Source organism: Hemiscyllium ocellatum, chromosome 20 (genome assembly GCF_020745735.1).
Source record: "Hemiscyllium ocellatum isolate sHemOce1 chromosome 20, sHemOce1.pat.X.cur, whole genome shotgun sequence".
Classification (NCBI taxonomy): Eukaryota; Metazoa; Chordata; class Chondrichthyes; order Orectolobiformes; family Hemiscylliidae; genus Hemiscyllium; species Hemiscyllium ocellatum.
The window spans coordinates 14,640,495-14,657,787 of NC_083420.1; the positions used below are offsets into that span (position 1 = coordinate 14,640,495).

Sequence of the window (17,293 nt, forward strand, 5' to 3'; positions counted from 1 at the left end):
TTGATTGACAGTCCAGATAGGTTTAGAAGTGGTGCCTTTCATATCTCATTGAGCCATCGCTCAATTCAAAGTACATTAGCCTGAGTCACAAGATTCCAGGTTCAAGTCTGACGCCTGGGTTTGAGCACAAAAATCAAGGTTGACAGTCCAGTGCAGTATTGAGGGAGTGCTGCATTTTCAAAGGTGCTGGGTTTTGGATAAGACCAAGTTAATCCAGTGCCCATTTGCCCTCTGATTTGGTAAGAGGTGCCCAGAACTTACTTCTTAATTAACATTATCTTTCAGCAGATACAACACATACAGATCATCCTGCTAATTACCATGTTTGCAGTTTGTGGGAGATTCTACGCACAGTTTGGCTTCTGTGCTTCCTACAATACAACAGTGACTAGTTTTCAAAAGCACAAGAGCTAGAAAATGCTTTGATGCATCGTATGCTTATCTAAGGCACTGTATAAATGCAAGTCTTCATCTTACTTAAAAGATTATTTATTTTATAGCCTGACAAAAGGTCTGATACAAAATTAAAAACATCCACTGAGAAGGCTGCATGTATTAAAATCAGGTAAATTTGAATGAGGTGCACTCCCTCACTTACATAAATACCTGAAAAGATTGGCATGATTTCATCTGTGTATCAGAGAGAGCTAGCGTGCTCTGAATGAAATTCTGCAGGACCAAGTAATGAATATCATCAATGCTACAAAAGAAAAAAAATGAAGTAAACTTCCTTCACATCCAGGAGTATTTAACATCCAGTACATTTTCATTGCAGAATAACTCAATCCCTATGTTTGGTTTGTTAACAAGAGGCTGCAGCGAATGAACTACTACCAGTGATATGCTCTGTACTAAATTCAAACTCTTGTGGTTTTCAAAAATTTGGTTCATATCATTGCCTCAACATGTGAGAACACTGCCATTATGTAATTGAGCAAAAAGAAGTATTAACCTTACACTCCCTGTGACATCCTTAGGGGGCAGATTTTTAAATTGTGAACTGGAAAATTAAGATAATGAACTGACAGTCAACAGAATGATGAAAAGAAATGGTGAAATTGTAAAAAAAGGTGCTGACACTCTAGGACTCAGTGAAAATTTATCCCTAAAGAACATTTTCTTTGCCAGAAGAGGAACTTCAGACGAACAAGTACCTCCCAGATCACATCATAGAATCCCTACAGTGTGGAAACAGGCCCTTCAGCCCAACAAGTCCACATTGACCCTCCGAACAGTATCTCATCCAGACCCATTCCCCTACCCTATTATATTTACCCCTGCCTAATGCACCTAACCGACACATCCCTAAACACTACGGGCAATTTAGCATGGCCAATTCACCTAACCTGCACATCTTAAGATTGTGGGAGGAAACCAGAGCACCCGGAGGAAACCCATGCAGACACGGGGAGAATATGCAAACTCCACACAGACAGTAGTCCAAGGCTGGAAACGAACCTGGTGCTGTGAGGCAGCAGTGAGCTTCTGTGCTGTCCCCATCTCCTTTAATGTAGAACTTTGAGTTTTTGCTACTTTGAGGCACCATCATTACTTCTATTAGACAATACAACCACCAGAACCAGAAAATGCCTTTCATAAATACAGGAATCTAGTTTCTCAAGTGATATTTAGCTGATAAGTTTACTTGATTATTCCACAGCTGTACGCCAGTAAGAATATCCGATCTTTAAAAATATGCATTGATGTAAACTCTTTACCTTCTAATATCATCCTGCTTCTGGTTTTCATTACCTTCTTCCCCAACTACCAATATTTTGAACCTATGCAAAAGAATAAAGTGCAAAACAGGTAAACCACAAAACTGTGCATTTAGAAGGAAGGAAAATATAAACCCATGCAGTATCTCATTCCCAAATTTACAATTTCTCTTTCTTTCAACTCCTTATCCTACCCTGAAGCAGAGATGATAGAAGGATGCTTGCTCCAAAGCTCGATATCCTGATCACTGTGGGGACCACCTGTCTGGTCAATGCATCTTACAGATGGACTTGACTGATAGCAGGAACTCATTATGGGGTATTTCATGGAAGGAATCAGCCTCCACTCACATAGACATTAATCCTGTAGTTTGCTGATGCTAGTTAGTACACTTTATCATGCAGCACATTTAGTTTCTGTAATCTTTTTGCTCACAAAAGGTCACGAAACTCTTCCAAAGGCATGACATCACATTCAATTGTTAGAATGCAAAACAAAATTAAACTCTAACACATCGACTTCTTATGTTTCTCCTCCCAAAGTGTTGTGATAAATATTACTCAAGCAGGGACATGCAAAGTGACCAGAAAATAATTTTAAATGGAAGCCGCAATGCTAAATTTAAATTTAAAATCCACAATAGTGTACAAACCCTCATAACTTTACAAACACATACTTGTAACACCAGAGTATACACAATAAACAGACTATTGCAGTATCAATACTATTATTGATATCACTACTAAAAAACAAAGAATAAAGAAAACTACAGCACAGGAACAGGCCCTTTGGCCCTCCAAGCTGTGCTGGCCAAGATCCTCTATCTAAACCCGTTGTGTTCTAGCCACCCACCACGCACATCTCTCTTAAACTTTTCCCCTTTCACCTTGAACTCATGACCCCTAGTAATTGAGACCCTCATTCTGGGAAAAAGCTTATTATTTCATTATCCTAGATACTTAGGGCTCCATACAAAAGCTAGTAATCTTACCTGGCAAATAATTCCTGCAGCGTATCTGGAATTTCAATATTTCCCGATCCTATTGCAGAAGTGAACTTCTGCCTCAGTTTTCCTACAAATTCTTTAAACTCCTCTGCACAAACCTGTGAAATTTAAAGTAGTTGTTTCAACAGAAACGTATTTGACTGAAAGGATATAAAACCAACAAATACCTTCTCCAAAACGTGCAGAAGGAAGAGTAAATAGAACCCTCAAACCATAGTCAAACATGGACCACCTTTATCCTTGAAAGGAACCTGTGAGTATTCTTTAAGCAGGTCTCAGTATCACCAGCTCAACGTAGTAGGAAATTATTTTCATCCAATCTGAATTGGGGGATTTCATACAAAAAACTTATTTCTGCCAACTTACCACAAGTGAAGAATCAGAATAATCAAATTTGACCAGGATGCATCAATATGATGACCTGAGAATATTTTAACAACACAAAATGATTTTAAAAGTATATTGTAAACATGGGGCTTGATTGCCAGTTCCATATCATTTTGGACGCTGTCTACAAGTCTGGAATTGGCCACAGTCATGTTGTTATTACCATACTGAACCTGTATAACACAAATTTTATTTACTCAACCTTATCCAATGGCCCATCTAGAAAGAAAATGGCATACTGTCATCTTTCTGTTTACCTTACTGTCCTGGTAATTGTTCTTTTTATTCATAATTTCATTGATTAAAGCATGATCTTCATAGACTTCAGCAAGACAAATCCTGCAAGCAGTAACACGAGTAGAAAAAGTTAAAAATTCATATTTTAGAGCTATACTAAAGCAACCAACAGGACATACTTCATGACTGATAGTTATGTTTATTAAACAAGCTGTGATTCCTAAATATTTTGTTTCAAGCAGCATCATTACTTGTAGATCCTACAGAATAAAAATTGACCACTTAACCCAACAGGTCCACAGCACCATTTATAGAGTCATAGAGACCTACAACATGGAAAAGGCCCTTTGGCCAAACTGGTCCAAGCCAACCAAAATGTCCATCTACGCTCACCCAATTTCCCATGGGTACCTGGCCCATATCGTTCAAACCTTTCCTATCCACGTATTTGTCGATTTGCCTTTTAAACGTTGTTAATGTACCCACCTCAATCACTTCCACTGGCAGTTCATTCATATGCATACCACCCTCTGTGTAAAAAGGTTGCCCATTAGGTTTCCTTTATTCTTTCCCCTCTAATCTTAAACTGATGCTCTCTAGTCCTCGATTCCCCAACCCTGGGGAAAAGACTGAGTGCATTCACCCTCACAATGCCTTTCATGATCTTATACACTTCTATAAGATGCCTCTCAGTCTCCTATGCTCTAAAGAAAAAACCCTTAGCTTGTTCAACCTCTCCCTATAACTGAGACCGTTGAGTCCTGGCAACATCCTTGTGCATTTCTTCTGCATTATTTTCAGTTTAAGAACATCCTTCCTATAGCAAGGTGAACAAAACTGAACACAGTACTCCAAGTGTGGCCACATTAACATCCTGTACAACTGCAACTTAACTTCCCAACTTCTATACTCAATACCCTGATTGATGAAGGCCAGTGTGCCAAAATCTTTTTTCAATGCCCTGTCTACCTGTGACTCCACTTTCAGAGAATCGTGCACCTGAACCCCAAGGTCTCTCTGCTCCACTACATTCTTTAAGGCCCTACCATTCACCATAAACTCCTACCTTGAATTGACTTTCCAAAATGCAAGACTGCACACTTATCTCTATTAAACTCCATTTGCCATTTCTCGGCCCAGTTCCCCAGCTGATCAAGGTCCTGCTGCAACGTCTGACAAACTTCCGTACTATCCATGATACCGCCTATTTCAGTGTCATCTGCAAACTTACTAATCATGCCTTGTACATTCTCATTCAAGTAATTGATATAGATAAATGGGCCCAGCACTGACCGTTGAGGCACTCCACTAATCATAGGCCTTCAGTCCAACAAACACCCTTCCACTATTACCCTCTACGTTCTACCATCAAGCCAATCGTGTATCCAATTTGCCCGCACTCTCTGGATTCCATGCGATCTAACCTTCCACAGCAGCCAAAATATGTGGAACCTGATCGAAGGCCTTACTGAAACCTATTTATGCTCCACATGACTTTTGTCCCATTCTTATCAACATTTATTTCTATTCCTTTCTCCCTCATGGGTCCATCCAGCTCCCCCGCAATCCATTATGTCTGACACTTGATATAATGTGCAAAACTACATCTGTTGCAATGCCATTTCCCCAGTGACATAACTAAACACGGAATAAAAAGAAAATCAAAAATGCCAGTAGATCTTTTCCGTCAAAAACGTCTCTGCTCTCCATTTTGGACTGTGCATCCAGAACCTCTTTATCTCAGCCCTTCCCACATTCATCGTCTCCAGAAGACAGCAAGCTGATTTCTTACTGATAGGAGTGGGATCTTAACAATAAACTGAAAGAAAAAATTTGGATCTACCAGTTTGGGCTGGAGTTAAAGTGGTCACAAGGCAGAGTCCAAGCAGCAGTGTGACCCTTTGCCTCACAATATTTAAACAAATTGTGTTTCATAGATACATGCACTAGAATTGGCTGGAAAGTGTTATTTTACTTAACATCAATTATGCATGTTACAATTTTCATTGACCTATGTTGACCTATAATTGCAAGGCTGATAAATAAAAGGCTTCCAGAGTGCATCTATTAACATTATGGGAGGGAAGAGAACAGAAACAAAAGGAGTTCTGCTTTACTCTATTAAGGTGTGTCTGTGTTATTTTACTTGATAGAGGCAATACAAATTTAATGCAATTTAAGAACAATCATTTTCATGCTCAGAGTAAAATCTCTGCTCCAGATCACAAAAACATACGTATAATCAAAAGGGATGTACAAGGCTAGGTAAGTCCATGTTTAGCTTGCCGGTTACAAACGAAGCTTTCTTTCTGCTCTACAATTCCCATTAGATTGATCATGAAAATCCACAATATTTCAACGTCTAGAAAAAATATAAATAGTGCAATGTAATGAAAAATTCTAACGCTCAGATTTTTTCTTGACATTATCTATTCTTTAGAAAGAATGATCTCACCTATAATTAAGCATCGTCTGTGGGTTCTTGAGTATGTAGCGCGATCGACGCCCTACAGCAAGAGATGTTTTATCCAAAGCCACTTCAAGATAACTATGCATGACATCTCTCACCGTTTGCCAAGGAACAAAGGGTCCCTTCACCTAAATGCAACAAGAAATTATTTTCAAAGTTCTATAAATTTGTGTTCAACCCGGTTTCACCTGTGCCAGCCTTCTGACCTGTCTGAAACTGAACTTCTCTCCTGTCCATACTATACACTGTTTCATTCAAGTGATGAGATACTATTTCTGTGAGTTTTCCCCATGCCTAGCTTGAAAATATGCTCAAGAAGGACAAGTAAGATCTGGCCGAGAAATGGATATGGATTTCAACAAGAATGAGATCCAAAGCTGGAACTCCCAACTGATGACAGAGAAGTCTCTGTTTGGTCAGACAAATTACTGCAACTTTTGAAAATCCATTAATTTAAAAAAATAGATTACTACATTATTTTCAAGTCATCTGTATAAAAGCATTTATAACTGCACATTTGAAAATACGAATAAAAGATCTTGAGTACAATGGCAAATGTAATGATATATACAGGGAGAACTCACTGAATTGGTTAGAGGGGCAGCGCGGTCTAAACCTGTTCCTACAATGTTTCCAACAGCAATGAGAACAATCCTTGACACAACATCTGCTCTAATCCAAATTCGTATTGTCAAACTCTACCCGTGCAGGGAACTCAAAATACAAGGTAAAGGTATGATGGACGGTATGGTATTCATATATATTAATTTTTAAAATATATATGTAAAGACCCCACCACCCCCCCCCACTAGTACTTTTACATTCAAATGAGGAAGGACACCACTTCGACTGGGGCAACACATCCATCCTGGGACAAGCCAAACTCAGACCCACATGAGAATTCCTAGAAGCATGGCACTCTAACCAGAACTCTATCAACAAACACATTGATTTGCATCCCATTTATCAACCCCTGAGAAGAACAGGAAATGACATCACCAACTCAAGGAAACCTAAACACATAATAAAAAGCGGGCCATACCACCAGTGCTTCACCGGAGGCTCGCTGATGATGTTACCTAGTATGGTGATGAAACGTCTGAAAATGAACCTTACAGCTCAGCAAGCAAACTTACATCCACAATCTGTCCACTTCCCCCACTTGTCATCTTATTCTTAAATGAAATTATAAATTTCATTCAAATCTGTGCAGTTTTATGATTTATGGACAAAACCATTATGAACTAAGTAAAGATTAAAACCCATTTCACAGTGAAACAGTGTGACAAGTAGACAGCAGAACCTTTTGTCCAACTGAGCTACACTTAAATCAAATCATGCAAGTTAAGAGATCAGTGCAATAACTCCCTGTACCATTACCATGGTTGTCTAGGCATTGTTAACATGATATTCATTTAGTTGTTTACTTTTTTGTTAAGGACATGGCTGGCTACTCGACAAAGCATAAGCAGACTGTCTTCCTGTGCAGTCCATGTTACACGTAGTTTGGTCATGCGGCGGAGAGCACTCTTATCAGCATCATCTTGGAAACGAAATCTTTTCGTCTTTTCCGGTTGTGGTATTTCTTCTGCAAGAATTAATAATGAATTATTATATTAATGGGGAAGGCATTAATTAAAAGCAAAAAAAACTGTTGAAATCAGAACACTAAAGCATTTCTCACTTTTAATAAAATGTTTACACAGAATACTTGTTTCACACACTGTATTTTAGTGAGCAGCAGAAAATATTTTGTACTGCACCTGACAGTAGGAGTGGAGAAAGCAAAAAGGCCTTGAGACTTTAAAGAAATAACCTATGGGAAACAAAGCACTCTTGATCCAAGAAACAGAATTCATTTTACATAAAATATTATAAATTGTATTTGCCACAAGCAACTCCAAATGTTATTTTGCAAAGAAATTAACAGAAAAACCAAAAGTCATATAGGTGATGTTTGTCTTTTAACAGCCAATGAAATAACTGACCTTTCATTTTAAAAAGACAACAGCTTAAAAGACCAAGTCAGCAGTGATGAAACCTCACCTTTCTTTCTCTTTTTCTTCTGCTTCTTCACAGTATCCTTTTCAGGTCGTTTTCTTTTCTGCCCTCTTCCACCAGCTACTCTTTTGTTTCTGCCCACATTGCATTCCTTTTCAATGCGAATCTCTTCCTTGTACTCAGCAAGAGGCCCATGCACAGACTTAAGGACCCCTAACATATTGAATTTATTTCCTGGATTTAAAAAAAATTAAAAAACACAGAAACCTTTGTATGTTAAGTAATGGTAATTTCAACTCTTTCGGCTTCACTCCCACCCTAGCTTTCCATAATAAACAAGGTTTTTAAAAAGATAATACGCTGTAATTAATATATCTGAACAACTTCAATTCTATTTGAGCCAACTGGACAATAGATATGATTCGGGTCCAGTGAAGGCTCCCTTGGTTGAGATTAGTCATGCTTTCTATTTCCAAATGATCCTATTTGGATCGGTTGGTCACCGAACACTCCAGCTTGCAAGACTTAAAATCTGACAAAATTAAGTGTAAACAACCAAGAAAAAAGTTTGTATGACAATTAGTTTCCACCTTTTCAGTGGCACTGTGATGCCTTTTCACCTTTCATTAGATCAAGTTGTAACAGCACAGAAGCAGGCCACTTGAGCCTAAGCAATCAGTGCAGCTGTCCATTCAGTTCCTTAGCCCCACTCTATTCTTGCTGCCCTGTAAATTTATTTCCTTTAAGCTCCTATCTAATCTCCGTTTGAAATCATGATTGCCTTCATATCCAGCACCATCATCAGCATTTGTATGGAGATTTCATGATCAAAGCACTTCAAAAACTATGTGATACTTAAATTTCATCAGATTTAATATAAATATACTGCAAGTTTTAATCCAACGTTCTGATATTTTGACATTTTCAAGATTCTTTCCAGCCTCACTTTAATGTTTAATGTTCTATATTCTTATATGAGGTTAATATGATATGATATTCAACAGGTTCAAAAAATTTCCCATAAAGCATTACTACAGAACCACAATGTATTCAGTTTCATTTACAACTTAAATACTTCACCTGCAACACCAAGGGGAAGGGAATGTTTGTTCAAGAAGCTCTGCAATCGCACTGAGCTGCTCTCAGGGATATTCAGACTCTGTTAAAAGAAAGGAGAAAAATTAGTTTAACAGGAGCAGTTTGTGTTAAATTAGCCTAATGCAAAAAAACTGTATCGGTTTGTATTAAGTCAGAAGTCACACTACACAACTGAAATCACTTCACCTGATGAAGGAGCAGCGCTCCGAAAGCTGATGATTTCCAATAAACCTGTTGGACTATAACCTGGTGTCATGTGACCTCAGACTTTGTCCACCCCAGTCCAACACCGGCATCTACACATCATGTTTGCATTCACAGCCTTATCTTATAAATCAATCTTGTGAACACATACATCCGTACAGTGCCTAGTTAGTCCTAAGGCACAACGCAGGAAACGTTTCAAGGAAAATTTAACACTGGAGCTCAATAAAGGAGGTAATAGAGTAGATGGTCTGAATGCTAGATCAAGAATGAAGTTTAATGGTTATAAAGAAGGAATGGAGATAGAATGGCAGAGATCATAAGGCCATTAGGACTCAGGTGATCTTTCAAACCACTGGTTTTTCTATGGTGAAGATCTCTCCATTTCAAATTGCATTCACTCTTGGATGATTTCAAGGTACTGTACTTACCTGAAAATCCAAGTAGCATTACCCTTTGCATAAATACTTTCTATACATGAGTCCAAATTTCACCATTTACTGAGTCTGTCATTTTACTCTCACGATTTAATTTAAAACAAATGTTCCAGATTTACCATTCCTATTTTCTTCTCTCTTCCACATACCTGTAAATAACCTCCAAAGCTGAAAATCCTAATTTCTCCAGCGAATTTCTGGTAATTTAGATTACCCTCACAGCTATTGTGTGGACTTCTGCCAATCCTCATACTGTCTTCCTTGTAATTCAGTGACTAAAACTGGGCACAGTTGGCAAATTGTAGCATAACCAGAACACTCTACTGTTTCATCTCGATTTCTTCTGACTGATGTTTCTCCATTCTGTCAATATACCTCAGACTTCTACTGAATTTGTCAACTGATAACCTGCAATGAATTGCTGATTCACTGATAACAATGAATTGACTGCGCCCCTTTCTCTGCTATCTTTCATTATGTCAACTTATCCCACAGAATACCTACCATGCTTATTTTTAGTCTTCCTATGGATAAAACCCAGAGACCACATTACAAGTTTGTCAATAAATTACACGTTATTTTGTTCAATCTGAAATTTCTCAGGCAATAAGGAGAGGAATGATAATTCAGCAACCTTAGATATTACAAATATTACTACATTAATCATTTATACTTCGCAATAATCATCCCGTTGTCCAAGATAGCTTCCTTCAACCTCTCATATCAACAGATAATACAAAGTACTGTAATGAAGAGGTGATAAGCTGCAATTTTGAATACAATTGGAAACATCTTCCCTTCCTGAATTCAGACACGTTAATCATGTTAAATAATGCACTGACACAGGTTAGTGGAACTAGCTGGAGAAGTAGCAATTCTCACAACAAGGGAAAGTGCACTGCAGAATGAAGGATGCTGATAACAGGAGAAAAGGAATTGCCTTATTTTCTGTTTGGTGTCCTTCAAAGGAAAGTCACGTGAATGGGTGACAGCCTATGTTTATTTGTGATGGAGTCAAAAACTGTTCCAGAAAATGACTCTGAATCATGACTGATGGCATCAACAAGGATGAAATGCTCATCTTTTTTCTAATTGTTGTCAACAGTTTGCTAAACTGATAAAATGCAGAGATGGTCAGGCAGCAGAACCATAGCTCAATTCCATCCAAGTCACCATAATATGTTAAAGCAATACATGTCGAGAGACAGTGACTATGTTCACATATGGAATACTTACTTTTTTTGCATTGTTAATGATATAACTGGTCCAGATCCAGTTTCGTTTCAGATGTCCAAAGAAACTAGAATCCAGTCCAGCCGCTCCAAGACCATCCCCAGGTAGTTTCCCATCATCTATTAATCTCCGACTACCTCTAGAAGGATTGAGGATAGAACAATTACCAAAAACAAAAATGACATGTTCCAATCTGCAATCAACACCAACTCGAACTGCACTCATGCAATTTTACAGAGCAAGTGAACAGCAGAGGGGGAGTAAGAAAGAGCGCATGGACACAGTAATTAAATAATGTTTCAAGGCAAATATTTCAAGAATATTGTCAAATCAATGGTCAAAGGGATTGGGAACGGCTAACAAACTGAACACCATAGGATACTCTCTTTATAAATGAATTTAGAAAATGATGTGAGACTGCATGCATTAAAACCAAAACGCACGTAGTATACTCTAGAAGGCAACGTTTGTGCTCGAGGGTGTTCTTAGCAGTTGTGTCCTGGTCCATCACCAAGTTAAGTTCAGTGTCTTCCACGTCCTCTCGTGTTACCTGACCAGCATTTCTGTTTAAGCGAGGAAACCGAATAACTCCTGAAAGCAGAAACAAATACGGCCATGGTAAGAACTTTCAGTAAATTAAAAAGACCAATAGGTCCAAATAATCCCATCCACTTTTCAGAGATCAACACTGTTTACCTCAATTCTCACTAAAACAATCTATCCCTTGAGTGCGTATTACAATTCACTGAGTTTAAGTTGCTGTGGCAACCGGCACTTTTACATGCATGTTGTAGCTTTGTATGTGGATAGTGATGGTAGAGGCACCAAAGTCCTTTTTACCCCCAGTAGATGGCTGACAAGGAATCTCTCCAGCTCTTATTTCCTGCCATTGGTATAATCAAAAGACATTGAAATTGATACTTAAACTATTTGGCCACATTACTTACACACACACACACACACACGCACACACACACACACACACACACACACACACACCTTTTGCCCATTAAACCCTCGGGTGGAACTGAAACGTGGAGTTTGTGGCTCAGAGGCAGAGAGCTATCCATTACATCAACAGCCCTCCCCTATTCCTTAACTAGATCTCATTGCTCTTGGAACCTTTTATACTGGTTACTTCAGATGCATTTCTCTAATAACTTATTTTATCCTCAAGGTTTTGAAAGTTCTCCCAAACCACCCAGATTACTCCTTTTTTCACAGTAACTGCTGGGTAGGAAACTGAACCACTTGTCCCACAGACAGACAAACCTGCTGTGCATTTCCAGCAGGAATGTTTTTATTCCTTATTTGTTTTAAAAAAAACATGCACACCTGAATTTTTCAGGCTCAATTCTGTCAATCGCCTCTCCTTAAAAAGAAAATCTTTTAGGTTTGGTGATAAGAAGCAACCAAGAATGCTAGGTTAGGTGTGCCTTTTCCAATATAGTTAAAGATCATACAACATCAGTTACAGTCCGGCAGGTTTATTTGCAATTAGAAGCTTTCGCATCCTGCCTCACTAGCTACCTGACAAAAGAGCAATGCTCCAAAAGCTAGTACTTCCAAACAACCCTGTTAGTCTAGAACGTGATGTTGTATGATTTTTAACTTTGTCCACCCCAGTCCAATACTGGCACCTCCACATTGCTGTAAATTGAAAAAACAACAGAAAATTTTTACTTATCCCAATGCACACAATATTTTTTTAGTTTGTTAAATATTGCAGATGCGTTTGCATAATCCCAGAACAAAGCATTAAATTGTTGTCCCGTTCAGATGAGCGTTTCCTTATTAGCGTATTAAGTAATGTATCTCAGCATAGATGTGAACATTTAGTTAAGAATCTTTTACAAGTGAAATCACAATTTTGTAAAAGAAAAGGCAGATAACCAACTATTGTTAAACACAAAGATACAAAGTTTTGAGAGCTCTAGAACTACAACATTCTTCACAGGTGTGTATTCATTGTCCAAAAGTCTGAAGTAAATGCTCTAGTCCAATGTTTTTATGCTTAAAAGAATTATAGCGCTTCTTCAAAATATTTAAGTAGGAGTAAATAAAATCATCCTTGTTAGCTATTTAATTTTTTTTTTTAAAAAGGGAAACAGGAACAAGAAGGTCCAAGCAACTCACAACTGGGCAATATGGGTCCACAATCTTTCAGGACACAATCCCCAAGGGTCATATCCTGTTCCATTACTGGCTTCAGTGCTCTTGGCCTATTCGCACACCAAGTGCAAGTTGTTGCAGCACCTCAGTCTCACAGATAACCTCATTATAAGTGGAACCAAGTAGAATGATTGAAAATATTCAAATATTCGTACAAGTTCAGCTCCCTAAAAATGAGATGACCTCAGAAATCAAAGGTGTGAAACTGAAACATGCTTGTAAATCTCAATTTCAAAGGGATTTCATAAAACTAAATTCAACCAGTTTGTGACCTGTAGTTTAGAGCTGGTTTTGAGGAAAGTTTAACTCGCAAACAGAAAACAATAATGAAGCAATTAAACTGTAAAGAAATTAAGTTTTGTTTTATATCTGCAGAAAAGTAACACAGCCTAAATGCAAAACAGAACACGTCAGTCTTTTGTAGTTTCCTTTAAAAATAATTTGAAAATGTATAGAAACCTTAAATAAATTATAAACTTCATTTAAATCGGTTTCCTCCCCTTGTAATTTGACAGTAGTGACGCTGTGTGGCCAAAAAGATGCATTGCAAGGTATTGCACTAAATGTGCACAGGGCCCGTCAAGATCATCAATCTAAACAAATCTAGCCTTGGTTTTCTGGATCTTGTCATGGTGCTTTTCCTGGACCAGAAACACTATTCATCAACACTACATAGGAATGAAAACACTCTATTCATCAGCCTCATTTCCCAAATTTTATACCTAGGAGTGAGCATCATCAATAGATTAAATATGTTGCTTGGTCTGTTTTGTCAAGGGTGAAGTCAAAGTGACACTCTCATCAGATACATCACCATGGACTCAGGAAAAGAGTCCAGCCACAGAACTCAGATTATATTTGTTTCAAGCAATATTGAAGATTGAACTCAATCATTGTCAGCATTGAGGAAGAGCTGGAATACTCAGCTACAGAAATGATTCAAAAAGCTCCCAATGACTTGGTAAACATTTCATGGCACAGCCACAATCAAACTTTGACTAAACTTACAAGTTATTTACCTTCAAACGGGATTGGGAAGGAAAACAAAGAGTAAGATTATTGATCAATAACAGATTGTAAGTGACTGTACTTACCTAATGGTGTATTCAGGCACACACACATAAGATCAAACCAGAAGCTCTCCACATCTTGTAAACTATTGAGAGCATAGCAACGATTATCAAATGGTCGGCTGCTCCTGGCCAAATTGTAATGCGGATCGCAACTAGTAGTGTCAACGATCATGGCATTCTTTTTGATATAAACGAAAATCTAATAGAGGAAAGAATCACATGTCAATTTGCTGCTTCAGGATAATGCCAAAATATATTGACATAATGTAGAATAATCTGAACAGCACAGTAGTGCAGCATGTTGGTGCCGTAGTATAGTTAGACCTGGGGGATCATGAGAACACAATATTTCAGGTACGTTTCACTGGGTCAATCTTACGGAATAGGTACCAGTGGCAGGGATTCTGTGAAAGGGTCTCTGACTGTCTTCTTCCTCAAGATGTATAGTTGCACATGGCAAGCCTTTGGGTGGACAAGGTGATGAAAGATGTGTCTGCACATGTATGTACACAAGTAAAGAAATATGCATACATACACCATATAGCCACGCCATCAAACGTACATCGAGTTAAAAATTTAAGAGTTTTGAAATTGCAGTTTCAGTTAGAATATAAATATACAAAATCATCTATTTAAAGTAAGAGAAATGCACAAAATATAGGTCAATACAGTAGGGTATCTTTTCTTGGTACCACATTACAATTTAAGTCTAAGTCTGTAGAAAGATTGTACATTAAATGGGATTTGAGATGCGAAACAATAAAACTGGTTCCAAGGCACTTAATTTTCCTCAGTAAAATAACTTTATATTGTATTTAAATGAGCACAGATATAACGGATAATTTAATTAATTTTCCCTCCTAGAAACACCTCCAATTTTGAGAGGGTTCGGCTACAAGATCTCTGCTATATTACTATTATCAGATACCAAGAATACACAAGATTAGATTACTTACAATGTGGAAATAGGCCCTTCAGCCAAACAAGTCCATATCGACCCACCGAAGCACAACCCACCCAGACCCATTCCCCTACATTTATCCCTTCACCTACCACAATTTAGCATAGCCAATTCATCTAACCTGCACATTTTTGGTCTGTGAGAGGAAACCCACACAGACATGGGGAGAATGTGCAAACTCTACACAGTCAGTCACCTGAGGTGGGAATTGAACCCGGGTCTCTGGTGCTGTGAGGCAGCAATGCTAACCACTGTGCCACCATGCTGGAGAGAGTGGAATCAGTCTCATGTCTCTCTGTAGAGTTTGATTGCTCCTGTGAATTTCATCTGAACAATGAACTGTCACATGAGATTGGTGCAGACTGTAAGGTTATTTACTTGTGATCCTTTCCAAAAGAATCCAGGTTCAAAGCAAAGAAGAGAGTAGCTAGCTAAGGTTGGTGCACAGTCATGAAAGAGTCAAGCAACCCATTTATCGAGACACTCCATTTCTTAGAAACATTAACTTAATACTATTGTAGCATGATTCAAAATCAGAAAGACAGCATCTACTAATTTATTTGGACTTTATGATCATCAACATCTTTGCTGACAGCTTACCTGATCTTTCTCTTGAAATTTTTCAGTTGGACCAAATTGTAGCAATCCCATATAACAAAGACGCTGCAAACTCTCAAAGATAGAAAATATGTATCTCCTGTAAATAACAAAAAAGAAATCACACCATTGTATTGATGATAATATTCTTTGTTGTTTTGTCAGCTGTGCCTTATTTGGTAGCACTCTGCTTTAGGTTGCAAGTTCGAGCTGTAATTCCATAATTGAGCACCAGAATCAAGGTGGTAGTTTAACCTCAGGGTCATCACACCTCAAGTGAGGGGAGGTTGAGAAGAAGAATCCTTTATTGTAACCTCAACCAGTGCAGGAATTGAACCCCTGCTACTGGCATTATTCTGCATTGCAACCAGACGTCCAGCCAAGTGAGCTAAACTGATCTCCAAGAGATAAACTCCCTGACAAGGAATTGAATTCTAGTCTCCTGCATGACAGGGGAAAATACTAACCAATATACTATAGCGGAGAAGTATTAAGATACATAGCTTCCAAAACACGCAAGTGTGCCACACTGCAAACCAGGCTGATAATCCATGAAACTTTCCTTTTCATGTTACATTTGGAAGATATGCAACATCTAGTGTCAAAGTCCTGGAGCATTTTCATCTTGTCAGAATGTATCACCAACTAATGAATTTAAATATATTTTGTAGATGGATGCAAAATTTCTACTTGCTTTGAACAGGACTGCAACAGCTAATTATTACTCACTTTACTCAAATCAACTTACTGAGGTGGAGAATTTGAACCGGGTAAACTGGCTCAAGGAGGTCAGGGAGACAGAGTTAATTTGTGCAATCTTTGTGCTATTTGGCCCACTGGGTCTATGCCAGCTCTCCGTGGAGTAATCCAAACAGTCCCCTTCCCCTGCTCCATTTCTGTAGCCTAGCATGTTTGTACCTTTTAAGCGCTACACAATTTCCTGACAAAGTGACAGAACACCTCTGCTTCAACCAAACTCAATGACAGAGCATTCCTGGTTATCAGGTGTTGCTAATATATGTATGTGAATTATGCACACATAAATACTGTTATATACGTACACGCGCACAAACAGGAGGAGGTGCCCAACTTGTGAAAAGGAAACATCAGAAATGATGCTTTGCAGAGAAAGTCCTGTTTTGCTCTTAATTGAGTTTTACTCTTAAGTGGAGCTAAAAGTGTTTGATAAAGAAGCCCAGTGTGTATAATAGAAGTTCTCTTCCTTTGATGGAAGGTTCAAAATTTCTCAAAGAGCTCAAATTTTCTTTTTTTGTTCACTAACATTTATTAGTGAACCAGTATTTCTGCAAAACTAATGGCTACTGATGGCAATCAAATTCATAGAATAAGAAACTGGCAATCATTTTGAAAACAAACTTAACAGTTCTTACCGCCTATACAGAAGTTGCTGTCTCGTGGGTTGGGGTAGGTCCCTGACCAAAGTGTGTTTCAGCAAAGGGTCATTTAAATAATCATCCAGATTCTCAACCTATTTAAAAAGAGGTGGAAAAGAAAAGTAGAGAAATGAAGTAACATGTCAAAACCAGCAACTTCATGGAATGTTGCAATTCCATTATGACATACAATTATTTGACATCTAATGTGTCTGTAAAATACTTTAAGCAATGAAAATGCAGTATTTGTATAGCTTAATTTAAGAAAATTAATCTGTGATATAGTTTGATTTGATGTTTATAA

General features: G+C 38.1%; 1 protein-coding gene across 2 annotated transcripts in view; it reads right to left on the minus strand.

The window, feature by feature from the left end:
* LOC132825355 (general transcription factor 3C polypeptide 1-like) overlaps positions 1 to 17,293 on the minus strand; it is a 69,473-nt gene that overhangs the window by 21,083 nt on the left and 31,097 nt on the right. For both annotated transcript variants that reach the window (XM_060840524.1, XM_060840522.1), the window contains exons 17-29: positions 16,987 to 17,084; positions 15,599 to 15,695; positions 14,059 to 14,236; positions 11,236 to 11,383; positions 10,796 to 10,931; positions 8,901 to 8,979; positions 7,866 to 8,054; positions 7,247 to 7,407; positions 5,805 to 5,947; positions 3,370 to 3,451; positions 2,711 to 2,823; positions 1,719 to 1,781; positions 607 to 700 (exon numbers count right to left, since the gene is read on the minus strand). In XM_060840524.1, the coding sequence (XP_060696507.1) occupies positions 607 to 700; positions 1,719 to 1,781; positions 2,711 to 2,823; positions 3,370 to 3,451; positions 5,805 to 5,947; positions 7,247 to 7,407; positions 7,866 to 8,054; positions 8,901 to 8,979; positions 10,796 to 10,931; positions 11,236 to 11,383; positions 14,059 to 14,236; positions 15,599 to 15,695; positions 16,987 to 17,084 (1,581 nt within the window). The remainder of the gene's footprint in view (positions 1 to 606; positions 701 to 1,718; positions 1,782 to 2,710; positions 2,824 to 3,369; positions 3,452 to 5,804; positions 5,948 to 7,246; positions 7,408 to 7,865; positions 8,055 to 8,900; positions 8,980 to 10,795; positions 10,932 to 11,235; positions 11,384 to 14,058; positions 14,237 to 15,598; positions 15,696 to 16,986; positions 17,085 to 17,293) is intronic.